The sequence below is a fragment of the Ovis canadensis genome, chromosome 6 (assembly GCF_042477335.2).
Source record: "Ovis canadensis isolate MfBH-ARS-UI-01 breed Bighorn chromosome 6, ARS-UI_OviCan_v2, whole genome shotgun sequence".
Lineage (NCBI taxonomy): Eukaryota > Metazoa > Chordata > Mammalia > Artiodactyla > Bovidae > Ovis > Ovis canadensis.
Window position 1 is genome coordinate 104,303,566 of NC_091250.1, and position 16,372 is coordinate 104,319,937.

Consider the following 16,372-nt stretch of genomic DNA (forward strand, 5'->3'; position numbering starts at 1 on the left):
TGAGATCAAATATCCTGCAAGCCCAAAGGAAGTATTACTCCAAGATTTTAATCACTATGTTAAACGCATCTTGTTTTACAGATAATGCTAAATAAAACATTTCGCACTGTGTTTGGGTTGCTAACATTTACAGAATCTCTTACTAAGTGCTGTTCTTCATTTTCTCTTAGGCTCAGACTGGGTCCTGCTCTATTTTTATGACACCAAGCATCCACTTTTAGAGACATCACCAGACAGAAGTAGGCCTTCCAGAAATGTTTTATATTGGAGTTGGAAAGTCCTATCAGCTAATCAGAAAACTCAAGACCCCAAAAGTCTACTCTGATAATGCCATTTAAATTTAAAAATGCATTTTTTAGCAATTGGAGCCAGGGACCCATCATGCCACCTTTATCTCCACCCCCACCCCCCACAGTTGCCTCCATAGATTTGTAGAAAATGCTGTATGCTTTTTTTTTTTCCAAATAAAACTTTAGACTGGAAACAAAAACAGATATAAGACAGCATATTAACTACCATCAACAAATAAAAGAGATACGAGATAAGATATGAAAACTAGACTCTAAACAACAGCAGTATATACCATCTAATGCCATGGACTCTTTATTGCTAGTCCCATAATGTCTTACTCTGAGATTCATAATTTAAAATACTGACCAAAATGAAAAGCCTGAGAGGTGTGTTAAAATTATGACCTATGCCTCATTAACTCCATTCCAGCCAGGGTATGGGTTCTATCACACCACTAAAGGGAACTGTTTCCTAAAGCAGGAGTGTACTGTGGGATGCACTGAATGACTGAGTGTTCAAGTGCAAGAAACTGAAGTTTTATAATAATAACAACAAGAAGTCCATCACAGTTAGTATGCCTGTGTCCACTGCAAAGAATCTAATACATGGAATAAGATATTTTCACTTTATACTTCTAAGTAGAATCTAAGGAAAAACTTTCTATATGGCAGAGCTATATATTAACAAGATGGAAAGTAGTGAGCTTCTTATCATTACAAGTCTTCAAGAAAGCACAGATTAGATTACCCCTCAGAGAAGACGATGCTGAAGGAGCCCTGCCTCAGTTGGAGAAGGTCATCTGAAAGCTACAGGATTTTTACTAGAGTATTCACTTCACAGAAGACTATTTTCCACATGTTATTTCACAGGCTGAGTTGAGTAACTGCAGCACTTTTTTTAACTTTGCAAACTTAATCATAATACAAAAAGCATAGTTGAGCTTTTTATTCTAAACAGTTTTTTCAAGTTCACTGTTGTAAACTGACAATAATAAAACTGCCCTTTTAAATTATATTTCTGATTAATCTCTCTATGTTTCTAACAATATTAAAAATCTACAAGCTAATTCATGTCATGACCTCTGTTTACCACCCACACTGTGAGGAGCATATTTAGGTAACTTGCGGTGATAGAACTGTTAAGTTTTGTTGTCAACAGACCTGAGTGCCATCCAGCTCTGCACCAACTCTAAACACCTAAAAACAAATTTTGCCACTGGTCACTGAATCAAAATATTTAATTAAACATTGATTTTTCTCAACATTTTCTATGGTTTTTCATATATATGGGTGCAAATATGTATGTTTGTATGCATATAAACATATATGCATGCATACATATATTTCTATACACACACATATACATTTGGTAGATATGATAAATGACATAAAATAAAATGAGATTTAACACTGAAATCCATTCATTGACAGGGTTATCTTGATGTGTCTTGTTTTTTGAAAGTTTGGTAAACTTGATCAAATTACTGTTTAGGCTATAAGCAAAAATCACTAAAACAACATTAGAAATACTCCTTCAAGAATAGAAAGAAGTAATGCTCAAAATACTCCAAGCCAGGCTTTAACAATACGTGAGCCGTGAACTTCCTGATGTTCAAGCTGGTTTTAGAAAAGGTAGAGGAACCAGAGATCAACTTGCCAACATCTGCTGGATGAGAGTTCCAGAAAACTCTAGAAGAGAGTTCCAGAAAAACATCTATTTCTGCTTTACTGATTATGCCAAAGCCTTTGACTATGTGGATCACAACAAACTGGAAAATTCTGAAAGAGGTGGGAATACCAGACCACCTGACCTGCCTCTTGAGAAACCTATATGCAGGTCAGGAAGCAACAGTTAGAACTGGACATGGAACAACAGACTGGTTCCAAATAGGAAAAGCAGTACGTCAAGGCTGTATATTGTCACCCTGCTTATTTAACTTCTATGCAGAGTACATCATGAGAAACGCTGGGCTGGAGGAAGCACAAGCTGGAATCAAGATTGCTGGGAGACATATCAATAACCACAGATATGCAGATGACACCATCTCTTTGGCAGAAAGTGAAGAAGAACTAAAGAGCCTCTTGATGAAAGTAAAAGTAGAGAGTGAAAAAGTTGGCTTAAAGCTCAACATTCAGAAAACTAAGATCATGGCATCTGGTCCCATCACTTCATGGGAAATAGATGGGGAAACAGTGGAAACAGTGTCAGACTTTATTTGGGGGGGCTGCAAAATCACTGCAGATGGTGACTGCAGCCATGAAATTAAAAGACGCTTACTCCTTGGAAGGAAAGTTATGACCAACCTAGATAGTATATTCAAAAGCAGAGATATTACTTTGCCAACAAAGGTCCGTCTAGTCAAGGCTATGGTTTTTCCAGTAGTCATGTATGGATGTGAGAGTTGGACTGTGAAGAAAGCTGAGCACCGAAGAATTGATGCTTTTGAACTGTGGTGTTGGAGAAGACTCTTGAGAGTCCCTTGGACTGCAAGGAGATCCAACCAGTCCATTCTAAAGGAGATCAGTCCTGGGTGTTCTTTGGAAGGACTGATGCTAAAGCTGAAGCTCCAATACTTTGGGCACCTCATGGGAAGAGCTGACTCATTGGAAAAGACCCTGATGCTGGGAGAGATTGGGGGCAGGAGGATAAGGGGACAACAGAGGATGAGATGACTGGATGGCATCACCGTCTCAATGGACATGAGTTTGAGTGAACTCCGGGAGTTGGTGATGGACAGGGAGGCCTGGCGTGCTGTGATTATTTGGGTCGTAAAGAATCGGAGATGACTGAGTGACTGAACTGAACTGTAGGGATAGGAATATACAGTCAACACAGTAAGAAAGTGAGGAGAACACTTCAGATGGAAGAAGTTACAGCTATGCTGCTGCTGCTGCTAAGTCGCTTCCGTCGTGTCTGACTGTGCAACACTATGGACAGCAGCCCACCAGGCTCCTCTGTCCACAGGATTCTCTAGGCCGGAATACTTGAGTGGGATGCCATTTTCTTCTTCAATAGAAGGAGGTTAAATGAGGCACTTAATTCACCAAACTTGAAAGACTGAAGGACCCAGATGACGGGAGAAGTCAGTTTTTTAAAAATCAACTTTCTTAACCCTCTTAGAAAAAAATTTGGGATCAAATTCTAGGATAAAAAAAAAAAAAGCTACTGAGAAAAATCTCTCTAAACTCCAGAGAGAAAGCTCCATGACTTCAGCAAAAACTTTCTACAAAGAAAAGCAACATAATTAAGGAATACGAACCTTGCCCTCCTCTCATCCTGAATATCCATGCAAGCATTGAATTTGGTCTTCATATCCATCTCTAGGATCTGCCCTCCTTTTTTGTCTCTCTCTCCCTCTTGCATTAAACTTGCTCCTGTGCGTGCGTGCACACTCAGCCGCTTTGGTCTGACTCTTTGCAGCCCCATGGAGTGTAGCCTTCCAAGCTCCTATGTCCATGGGATTCTCCAGGCAAGAATACAGGAGTGGGTTGCCATGCTCTCCTTCAGGGTTTTTTCCTGACCCAGGGATTGAACCCACATCCTCTGTGTCTCCTGCCCTGCAGGTGAATTCTTTACCACTGAGCCACAGGGGAAGCCGCACTTACTCCTTCATTCAGCCAAATACTGACCAAGACTGCTTTGGCTTGCCCATGTATTCATTACGTATATTACAAAGTTCATGAAATCTTCTTACCCCATCCTCTCTTCATGTTTATGGCCATCACAAATATCTCCTACTTTCCTCACAGGCTCTTCCTCTTACCCATCCCACCCTCTGCCATCATCAGTGGTCACTTTAACATACATGGTTATCTTTCCAAAGGTCTGGGATCACAAATACTGCTTTCTCCAGGAAGCCTTCTATGATCCTTCCAGGTATAAATAATCTTTTCACCACCTGGATTCTCACATTTCATCTACTCTAGTCTTAGAGCATATAAAACATTCCGAATGCCTTGTACTTTAGTTCTATTTTTGCATATCTTATATCTAGTACTCCTGGAAGACAAAGGTTATGCCCAGTTTACCTCAGTATTGCCCACAGCAATCAATCTAGCCCTTTACATATCCTAGCTCTTCCAAAAGCTTTATTAACTTTATCAATATTCCTAGAAGCAAAGATGCAGCCACACAATTAACAGTTTTTGCAGTCGAGGACCTTGAGGCTGGGTTTAGTTTGTAAGAACTCTGTGACTTCAAAGCCTGATTATGCACAAAGGTGTCATATCAATATCTTGCTGTGCTTTTGTTCTTGTTTTAATGATAATTTTCTGAGAAGAAGAAGAAGAAATGAAAGATATCATCAGCACTATTTTCACAGTTCTTAGAGCATCTTGAGTATCTTTAAAAATCTATATTAAAGTTATAATGAAGTCCTAGTTGCCATGGCACTGAGAAGAATAGGAAGCATTACTTCTCAGGTCAACTTTCCCTCCCGTTTTATTTATTTTCTGTTTTCCATTCTTATACAAAGAAAGATGTGAAATACCACATTTATTTTTCCCCCAATTTTTAGCTCACCCTTAAATTTAATTGAAAAATGTACTATATCAAAGTTAGAGACAGTAATGGGAAATAAATCATAATCAAATTGATGTAAATAAAATCATAAGCCGAAGGGGCTTCCCTGCTGGTTCAGTGGTTAAGAATCTGCCTGCCAATGCAAGGGACACTGGTTCGATCCCTGGTCTGAGAAGATCCCACATGTCATGAGGCAACTAAACCCACGCACCACAGCTACTGAAGCCCAAGCACTCTGTAACCTGGGCTCCGCAACAAGAGAGGCCACTGCCGCGGGAAGCCTGAGCACCGCAACTAGAGAGCAGGCCCCGCTCGCGAGAACGAAGACCCAGTGCGGCCGAAAATACAAAGAAATAAACGTAAGATGAACAAGTGGTACCCACAAACATGAATAGTTTATATCAGCTACAAAATAACTATTAAAAAGAAGTATTTTCAAAATCACAGAAAAGAAATATAGCCAAAATTTTGCCAAAGGCTTGACATATGTATAATTCTGGATTTATACTAATTAAGTGCAAAATGTGAAAATGATCAGACTGTGCTAAATCTTTCCACTTCACCACAGATAAGCATAACCAGGCTGCCTATCTGAGAAGGAAGGCAGGGTAGGAAATGTGACCAGCAGCCCAGATCCAGCACAGGCAGGATTAATACTGTCAGCTCAGATGGGGCCAAATCTCAGGTAGGAAGCAATGAGGCTTATCATGGTACTGGTTCTCCCAAACTAAATAAACTAGAGTTCTTATAACCACTTTTTCCTTTCTACTTATGAAAATAAAAGGGTATAGGTGCTCTGAGCATCTTCTAACCCTGCATTGCTAAAAACAGCCTAGTGTAGGGGGCTGGAAGTGAAACAAGGTTTCAGTCCTTTGTTCCCCAGATCTACTGAAGTGTCTTAAATCAACATGTACATGGTTAAGACACAAAACTCCCTCTGTCCCATCAGGAAAATATACATCTTCCATAGACAAGTTCCTTGGGGGGAAAAAAGGTGGGAGGGGACTGGCTTTTAGAGATCAGGTTCTCCTCATAAAAGCAGACGTTCAAATGTCAACATCTAAAGATCAGTCCTTAAAAACTCTAAACCTACTATAAATAGCTACGGATTTGTATCTATTTTTAGTATCAAACATTTCTTCTACCAGATTGAACTGTATTTATAATCACTGGTAAAATATTCTTAATCCCAGGCACACTGGCTCATAATACTTTTTAAAATAGACTTTTTTAAAAAGTGCCTCTGCAGTTAGACTTACTGAGATAGGCATAGAGAGGACATGTTTCTGAAGGGACCAAATCTCAAAGCAGAAGTCTTAAGGCACGAAAGTCTGAAGGCTGTTTTCTTTATAAGTTTGTGGTTGTCCACAAAGACTTCATTTGGCCATGCCCCAAATCTAAAAAGGGTAAATTACTTCCAATACTAATCAGATGTGACTATCACATATTTTAGAAAAGAGGTTTTGCCTATAGCTCCCAAATTTTAAGCTTCCAAGACTCCCTAACCTAACAGTGGAGATTTCCTATTAGAAGCTTCAGGATGGCTAAAAGTGGTTTCGAATAAGAACAAGGCAGGATAAACAGGAGTTAGGTGGGAAAGAAAAAAAAACAACAACTATGTTTTACTGGCCTTTCCTGAGTTTATCCATTTTACATATTATTTTATTAGATAACCCCTATTGATTTCATTTGAGAAGGACCTGGCAACCCACTCCAGTATTCTAGCCTGGAGAATCCCATGGACAGAGGAGCCTGGCAGGATATAGCCCATAGCACTGCAAAGAACCAGACACAACTGAAACAACTTAGCATGCACGCACACACAGTGATTTCATTTGGAGGAAGGATTTCAAATGTTACAAAATATTGAAAATTTCTGTCCTTGATAAGCTGCCTTGATCATAAAGTCAGCCCACAAGGAAATCACTGAGTTGGATAGTCCAAAATAGCCATCACCAGTCAGTTCTTCCATTCTCAACCAGTTTCCTCTGATGACAATCCAGAGCAATTAACAAAGGGATATTGTTCTCATAAGTCTAGAAAAATCCAGTTCCCTTATGCTATGAACACATGGCATAAAGACTACTAACCAAATAACCCTTTATTTTGGCAAATTTGAAGACCACAAAATATGATTGTGAGCCGCCACTACTCACAGGGGAGATTTAATAGTGTTACAGGGCCAATGCCAGGGCTCTGTGGAATAAAGATCTATTTTCAGCTGGAATTCTCAGCCAGAAGCATCTTCCCACTCAGAAGTGTGTGAAATGCTTGCCATCACCATGACTCCTGACCACTGGACTCTCACTGCAGAGATGCAGAAGCAGAAAGGTAACACACGTCAATGGCCTCCAGCCAAAGACCACTAGGAACTCATCTGCAGTTGACAAGCTGGGTTTATTATGTTGCTGGGAGCCAGAACACACACCAGAGGGAAGCATAAGCATCTCAGTAAGAGAACTTTAGAAAGAACCTATTAACAGGATTTAGGCTTTGGCAGGATAATTTGGAGGAGGATCTAGAGAATTGGGCTTTTTAAAAATTGGATGCTGTCAGAAAACAACAACTCTATGACTGAATATCATAACAATTCTCACTTACAGTAGGGTATACTAGGGCAGACATAAAGCTGTAATTGGTAAAGAATTAGCTATAACTCATAAAAGATAATCTTGACAAAAATTCAAAAAAAGGTCATGCTAGACAGAACAGATACGGTTCTTGGCCACAGTGGGTGAAAATCACTGTTAATTCCTTCATGCAGAACACTTTGATGCTGATTTCAGAAACGCACAGAATAATATTTTAGATATCATGTATATCTATGTCTGGGCTTCCCTGGTGGTTCAGGTGGTAAAGAATCTGCCTGCAATGCAGGAGACCTAGATTTGATCCCTGGGATGGGAAGATCCCCTGGAGAAAGGAATGGCTACTCACTCCAGCATTCTTGCCTAGAGAACCACATGGACAGAAAAGCCTGGTGGGCTACAGTCCATGGGGTCATAGAGTCAGACACTATTCTGACATCTTTTTTATATCACATTCTAGACCTTGGCTATGCATATGTCACTTAAGGCAATTTTCTCTCTTCCTCCATAATGTCCAAGTTAAGGGAGCTTTCCTGTGATCATTTCACGCTGCTGCTGCTGCTGCTGCTAAGTTGCTTCAGTCGTGTCTGACTCTGTGCGACCCCATAGACGACAACCCACCAGGCTCCCCCGTCCCTGGGATTGTCCAGGCAAGAACGCTGGAGTGGGTTGCCATTTCCTTCTCCAATGCCTTCTCCGGATCATTTCATAGTTACCTGGAATAAGTAGTTTTCAGTCAAGTTTCTGATGTTCAGAGGAATAGGAACAGCTAAGTATTACTACTTGCTTTTCAAACTATCTGGGGTAAATTGTTTCTTTTCTCCCCGATTGGCCTTGGGCTGATAATTTTGTAAAATACAAGGAAAACTAATTACTAGGAAAAAACAAAAAAGGCACAAAATAGCAGCTTCAGCTTTTTTTTTTTTTAACTGTTAGGTCCAACACAAATATAATAACTATGTCAAAGTATCATAAAGTTTCTTTATATAGTCTCACCTTCAGTATTTATCTTGACCTGGGTGTATGGACACTCTTTGAGCAGTACTGTTATTTTATTTTATTTTTTATTTTTTAAAGATCACAGCCTTCTGTTTAATATAAATTAATTCTGTCTCAGACTGCTATCTATTTCAAATATATATAGTTTGCCACAAGGTAGCGTTAGAGAAAAAGAGGTAAGGGGTTTCACTCAGGGAAAAGGCCACGGGAAGAGCTTCCCAATCTCAGTGAAAAAATAAATACCTGTGGCTGCTCCTTATGACTAAGAGCTTCAAAAGACCCACGCAGATAATCAGATCACAGGAATCCCATCAACAATAATCTACAGTAGACCCATCCAGATAGGGCTTCACTGGCATTCTCTTCCATGGCAGGAGACTTCACTTCATCTTGCTGAGCAGAGATGGTCCCATTGGCATTTTTAGGCCAGCAGGGGCTCTGCTTTATGCTAAGACAACTTAGATTTGGTTATAATCCCAGAGTTTCCCAGGGAAATGGCTTTCTAGCCCATCAGCTTAATCCTCAGGCATCTATGTGATCTCAGCATCCCTGTTCCTCTTCCTAAGGTCAAGAAGGTCAAACTTAAATCCCCTACACAGCAAGTTAAAGGAATAAAAAAGGGTTTAAGAATCTGCTAATTAGCCAGGTTTATTTACATTCACATCAGTTTTACTTCCTACTTTATTTCAGCTAAGGTGCTTATTCTATCCAATGCAATTTTAAGAATTTGTCCCCAGCTTAATGAAGTAGTAGTCATCACGCTATTGATCTGCTTTCTATTACTGAGCTTTAGTCCTGCCATCATCTTCATTCTTCCTCCATAGCTGCTATGAGCTGGAAACCCTAAAAAGCCTTCTGTTTAGGTACACCCGCATAGTCAGCACTGCCTGCTATAGGCTGGACTCCTCTCTTTTCCAAGGTCAAGCTCAAGGCCTGAGCCATGTATGCCTGCTTAGAAACTCTGTCCCCATTCATAAAATCTCTCCAGAAGATACTTCCCTTCATCACAACTTTTTAAAGTTGAACATAATTCTAGTATGCATGTGTGTGTGTGTATACACATACATGTATACCAGATACTTTGACACTTAAAATCTATGGCAAATTTAACCTCTTTGAGCTCCATGAGAATGGTAATCACGACCATTCCTTTCATCATTTCACAATGTCTGGAACAGCGCTTGCCCAGAATTGACTTCTCAGAAATATGTTTTAATTAACTAAAGGATCAAAGAATGGAACAAATAAATACACTGGTTGAGCTGTGCACACACACACAAACAGACATACTGTGTCAATGTACACATGTCAACAATTAGCACCATACCTGAAAAATGAGAAATCAATCCTAATATTAATGTAGATTCTTACTTTATACCTATTTTCCTCTTCCTTACAACTATTGCCCTATATTTCTGTACCTATGATTTGATAATTTGACATGTACAGTAAGAAAAATACTGACTGCTAAGTCAGGTTTAAAAATTCACTATTAAAATAATTTTCTTGCCTTTTGCCTTCCTTAAACTGATTTTCAAGTTTCAAATCTCCTAGTCCCAGCTTCAGTCTTAACCAGGGAGATAAAAAGTACTTTAAAATAACATTGAATTAAGTTTTATACTCAATATATGTTACTTAGAAGTATTATAAAGCAGAACCTTTTATAGAATTTATTTCCTCTTATACTCTCGTAGTGTTGAATCAAGCTCTTAGTGAATATTTTAAACTTTGTCTTCTAGAAGATGTTTTCTTTCTATTGTTTTCGTCAGTAATTTAGTTGTCAGATCTGTTAAACATTTGTGTGGAATGAGAAGAATCTCAAAGATTCCTTGTGCCTTCAAACCCTATAGCATGGTCTAGCACCAAATGTGATGCTGTGAATCTTAATCAAAGGGTCCAACTAGGAGACCTGCCACACATGCTGCTCAGTTTTCCATTCAGGCTTCTAAAGCCTTATAGAACATCTGGAGGCAGTACAAGACCTCCAAATAAAGCCTGCAACCATGAACCCACCAGGCCTTGAGTAAAAAATATGGCATCATAACTTCTTTGGGTTGTGCTTATGCATTAAAGGGACAGTAGCAGAAGATTCAAGGTACTGTTAGGGGACCAGCCAAGGCTGAAGGAATACAAGGATTGTTTTGAGAACTCCCAGAAGAGAGACAAAACAAAGAGAATAGCTGTGAACTCCCAAGAAACAGCACCCTGGCAACCACAGAAAGAAAAATGGTTGCTCTTTTTGAACAAAGGCTTGGAGTCAACTCTGAATGGAAGAGGCATAAACATTGACACACTTCTCAAATAACATCTGGAGATAGAAGACAAAAATATTTCACATCTTCAGAGCGTGTAAAGAAGGGTCAGTTACTATCAGCCTCAACCACAAAAGTGAAGAACAATATATGGCTGTTTCATTCAAAAGCAAGAGAAAACGAATCAAAGCCACCACAGAGAGAGAACTCCACCTCAGGTTCATACACTAATGCCATTTGAACAAATTCTGCCAGAGAAGCACCGTTTCCCATTTCAGCATGCTGCTGCTGCTGCTGCGGCTAACTCGCTTCTTCTGAGGGGTGTGCAAAAGAATGCTTGCTAAATATTTTCTTTAATAAAACACCTAACGTTTCCTCACAAGAAGGGAAATACTATCATTTTGAAGGAATCTATGCTTCTTTAAAAAGGTGTCAGGATGATTTTAAAGAAATAACGAAATAAAATTCCCAATGGGACGCAAGTGGACATATAAGCAAAGAATGCTAAAATAATTGTCTTTGGTTTCTTAGGCTAATGTCTTCATGCCAAAATGAAGCCAAAGCACACATCTTTGACAGTGAAATGCTTTCTAATGCTTCTTCCTGAACTTGAAATATAATAATGAGGCTTTCATTCCACCTCTACCTTCCAAACCATGCCGAAGTCATGCTGCGCTCCCAAACACCTGCAAACACACAGACACAAAAGGCGAGGAGTCTTACCAGACCATCACAGTTGCTAATGGCAACAGAAGTTCCTGGAACGTCCATGATGTCACCAACATAAGCACAGTTGGTCTGCAAAGGCTCTGTTTTCCAGATTCTGTCCGAAGTACTTCCTGGTTGATGGTCATTAATGGGGTCGGTTATATTCCCAGGCACCGGAGATGCCTCATGCCATTCCACAACAGCACCAGGAGCTACCAGCTGAGTGTTGGGCTTCAGTCGCAGATGAAAATCTCTTCCGAATGCCGTGATGTTAAAGAACAATTGCTCAGAGTTGGAAGACACGTCCCTCGTTGACCTCTTTTTGTGATTTGCAGAAAGAATATGGGAGAGATAACGTCCTTCAAAATTTGTGCTGACAGGAGTCACCAGCTCATACTCTCTCTGTCTCTTTATTGGTAAATCTGTGGGGTGGAAAAACATAACTGTAGAATCCTGTGTATCAAGAGAACACAAGACGATGTAACACGGGCATCAGGGGCCCACCTCACAAGACCACACCTCAAGTTGCATAATAAATATATTCTTGAATCGTCTCATAAGCAGTAGGTTGTGAGAACTCAAATCACTTCTCAAACACATTTAGGTAACTCTGTGTTAATCATTTTTTTTTAATTTTTAAAAAATTTCACTACATGTGAATACCACGTCATTTATGTGTTTGAGAATATGAATAAAATAACTTTCCATAAATTGTATCAAGCTTGCTTATAATCAAGACATACACTCAATTAATATATCATTGACATAACTAATAAATGCTACAGACTTTTAACAAGCTTGCTACTATGTAGAAGATATTTTTCCTAATTACTTTTATTTTTTCTTTGTAAGAATCCTAGAATTTATACTTATCACAATAGTTTTGTGTATTAAACACAATGTACTTTGTACTATATCTACCATTGGCCTGTAATTTATACACTGCAGTTTATGGCGCTGCAGTTGATACGTATTTTTCTACCATACCAACCCTAATAAGCATACTTCACAGGAGAGGAAACTGAGATTCAGGAGGTGTGTGTCCAAGGTCACATAACTGTGAAGCTCAGCTATATCTTCACATCGCACTCCAAAGCCCATACACTTTCTCTGCTTTATCATGTTTGTGTCCCATAAATCACAGAACATTTTCAGCAAATGAGGAGAATGGAGTAAAAAGAACCATCTATAAGTTGAATACACAAGTACTGGTTAGCCAAGAGCAAACAGCACTGTTATTTTGCACCATACTCCTTACACGGCAAAGATCCTCATTTGAATACGAATCCAATATTAAGGGTCCACTTTATAACATGGGTGGCCACTCACATGTTTAACTGAATTGCACAATTAGAACATAACTGTCTGGCCAAGTTTAGCCAAATGTGAGAATTGTGTCCACTGAGATGCAAACATCCTTGGGAAAGACAACACATTAAATGAACCGTTTCTTCCTTAACAGAAACAATTTTGAAGGCAGAAGGAAACAAGAAGGGCAACAAGGATGAAGAAAGAACACATGGAAAGGAAAATCTAAGAGCATGAATTTAAAAGTTCTCCACTTTCATAATTCTAGCCTCAGACCAGCCCTATAGGTATGACAAAGTAGGTATGAAAAAAACTATATGATTCACAAAAATTCCTCACCTATGGAAGCTTCATGATGTTATCTAATACATTAGCATATGGGACCCATAAATGAATCTACAACCTATGTTCTTAAAGTGTTTTATAAAATCACTGTGAAAGGTGAAGTCACTCAGTCATGTCCAACTCTTTGAGACCCCATGGACTGTAGCCCACCAAGTTCCTCCATCCATGTAATTTTCCACACTGGAGTGGGTTGCCATTTCCTTCTCCAGGGTATCCCTCTGACCCAGGGATCAAACTAGGGTCTTCCACATTGCAGGCAGACTCTACCATCTGAGCCACCAGGGAATCCCATAAAGTGAAAGTCACTCAGTCATGTCCAGCTCTTTGTGATCCCACAAACTATACAGTCCTTGGAATTCTCCAGGCCAGAATACTGGAGTGGGTAGCTCTTCCCTTCTCCAGGGGATCTTCCCAACCCAGGGATCAAACCCAGATCTCCCACATTGCAGGTAGATTATTTACCAGCTGAGCTACCAGAGAAGCCCCAACAATCACTAAGTATTCATTATTTTCCTACTTTTTAAATAACTCAAACAACACGTAAAGTACCAGAAGACAAATGAAGGTATTTTGCAACCTGGAAATTCCTTGAGTGCACGTTTGTTACCATTACACCACTTATAATGACCAGTGCATTTAAACATAATACCTGTTTTTTATCAAGTGTATACAGCAAGTGACACAGTTGTACATATTCACTAGGCAGAGAAGGAGTGAGGAGGGTCATATCACAGAGTAAAGTGAAGCCTGCTTCCAGGGAGCAGAAGCAACCCAATTCCTGCCTCTCTACAATCTCTCTACATCATGAAGACCTGCATAGGTGTCGGTGTATGCACAGACAACAGATTCGGTCTCCCTTACAACCAAATCCATGAGAACACTTTCATAAATTCTGGCTGAGAGAAAGAACTTTAAATTTGAGAGAATGCACTCAAGTGTCACAGAAGCAGGGTGATGGAGGGGGAAGCTTCCACAGGAAGGGATGAACTGGCCTCTTGGAGGTGGACTGACACAGCCAACCCCAAACTAATTCTGGAGGAAAAGTATTTCCCCATTTAACTCAGTATTCCCAATATCATCTCATACATGACTTTGTCCTCGCCAGGGTCTCTTATCAGTAGGATGTGTTTACTATGTATGAGTTAGTAATGCAGGTAACTAGAGAACATTTGCTTCGTCTCTGCTGATCCACAACACTGACTTAACTATCCACGGCCCAGGAGCATCTCGCCGCACCAATGATTCCAGTTGTAACTCTTTCTTTAACCATCGGTTTACTGTTTCGGGGAAAGAAAGAACAACATTTCATTTTAATGCATGGATTTCTCATCTCCATTGAAGGGAATTCACGCAACCAAAATCTAGACAAATACTGATGCCTGGATTAAGCAACTGAACAACTAGAAAATTTAGGAAAAATGCAGGGCATCTTCTCCACACCTAAGAGGATACCCAGAGTTTCATACTGACAGTAAGCCATACATCCTAGATTTTCTAGGGCGAATCCATTTTTCCACTGTCAGACAATATGTTCTGAACTTTTATTCAAAATCAGAATGGTATGTTTGTATAGAGCTTTGTCTTCTCCAACTTTAAATAAGAAACATTCCTAAAATGTATACATAAGAAACACTTTTGAAATTAAACTCTGAATGAGTCATTTTCCAGGTGGGAATTAAAGAAAAAGGTGCATTTAATATTCCCTCAAGCTACCACCCTGTAGGACAGTAGTTAATGGAACTGACAAAGGAGCCACCCAGTCACCTGCCATGTATTACAGAATAAACACCAGGCACTGTGCTTTGTCCTGGGGAATAAACCTTCTCTAGTTCTTACAACAATCACAGTTGGTAAGTATTATTACCCTTAATTTATAAATGAGAAAGCAGACCAAGAAAGCCTAACACATAGCAAACAAGGAGCCAAAGAAAATTTTCATTTCTGATCACCTTGACACTGAAGATCACACTCATTCACAATAGAGGGAACATCTTGCTGGCAATGTCTAATTGAAGACCTGAGTTATAAAGGAAAACAAGAATGATGATGGCCTATCTGCAGCCAACCAACCAATTTTTCCTCTACTGCAGCTTCAAAAACTTTGTAAAAGGCTCTTAAATTCTAGGTCTTGGGGAGAAAAATAAAGGGACGGGTGGGTAAAGCTCAGTTATCAATGGTAATCTCATGCTACAATCACATATGCAACCAGTGTTAATTTACTGCATTCAGAAATGATACATTTCACAGCACCAAATACTTCCACAAAGCAACAAAGCGTAGGGTCAAGGAACAGATTACAGTGTCAGAAAGCATCAAGTCTACACGTGAACTTGAGCAAGTTCTTTATTCTAAAGGCTCAGCTTCCTCAATTGTTAACCGCTGCTGATGCTGCTAAATCACTTCAGTCGTGTCCGACTCTGTGTGACCCCATAGATGGCAGCCCACCCGGTTCTCCCGTCCCTGAGATTCTCCAGGCAAGAATACTGGAGTGGGTTGCCATTTCCTTCTCCAATGCATGAAAGTGAAAGTGAAAGGGAAGTTGCTCAGTCCTGTCTGACTCCTAGTGACCCCATGGACTGCAGCCTACCAGGCTTCTCCATCCATGGGATTTTCCAGGCAAGAGTACTGGAGTGGTTTGCCATTGCCTTCTCCACAATTGTTAACTAGAGGTTAGTAATACTTATAACGTCATAAGAGAGGTTTAAATGAGATTAGAATTTAAAACTAAAGGATTCTGTAAGTTTTAACTATTTTAACTTAAATGTAAATTAGTTACTTATTAGGATTCTCCAGGCAAGAGTACTGGAGTGAGTTGCCATCTCCAGGGGATCTTCCCAACCCAGAGATTGAACCCAGGTCTCCCACATTCCAGGCAGACACTTTAACCTCTGAGCCACCAGGGAAGTCCATTCAAGTATTCAGTTCAGTTCACTTCAGTGGCTTAGTCGCGTCCAACTCTTTGAGACCCCATGAATCGCAGTACGCCAGGCCTCCCAGTCCATCACTAATACCCGGAGTTCACTCAGACTCACATCCATCAAGTTGGTGATGCCATCCAGCCATCTCATCCTCTGTTGTCCCCTGCTCCTCCTGCCCCCAATCCCTCCCAGCATCAGAGTCTTTTCCAATGAGTCAACTCTTCCCATGAGGTGGCCAAAGTACTGGATTTTCAGCTTCAGCATCATTCCTTCCAAAAAAATACCAGGGCTGATCTCCTCTAGAATAGACTGATTGGATCTCCTTGCAGTCCAAGGGACTCTCAAGAGTTTTCTCCAACATCACAGTTCAAAAGCATCAGTTCTTTGATGCTCAGCTTTCTTCACAGTCCAACTCTCACATCCATACATGACCACTGGAAAA

At 40.0% G+C, this 16,372-nt stretch overlaps 1 protein-coding gene across 2 annotated transcripts in view; it reads right to left on the minus strand.

Annotated features, from left to right (window-relative positions):
- ADAMTS3 (ADAM metallopeptidase with thrombospondin type 1 motif 3) overlaps window positions 1-16,372 on the minus strand; it is a 293,355-nt gene that overhangs the window by 255,826 nt on the left and 21,157 nt on the right. For both annotated transcript variants that reach the window (XM_069594325.1, XM_069594324.1), the window contains exon 3: window positions 11,375-11,781. In XM_069594325.1, the coding sequence (XP_069450426.1) occupies window positions 11,375-11,781 (407 nt within the window). The remainder of the gene's footprint in view (window positions 1-11,374; window positions 11,782-16,372) is intronic.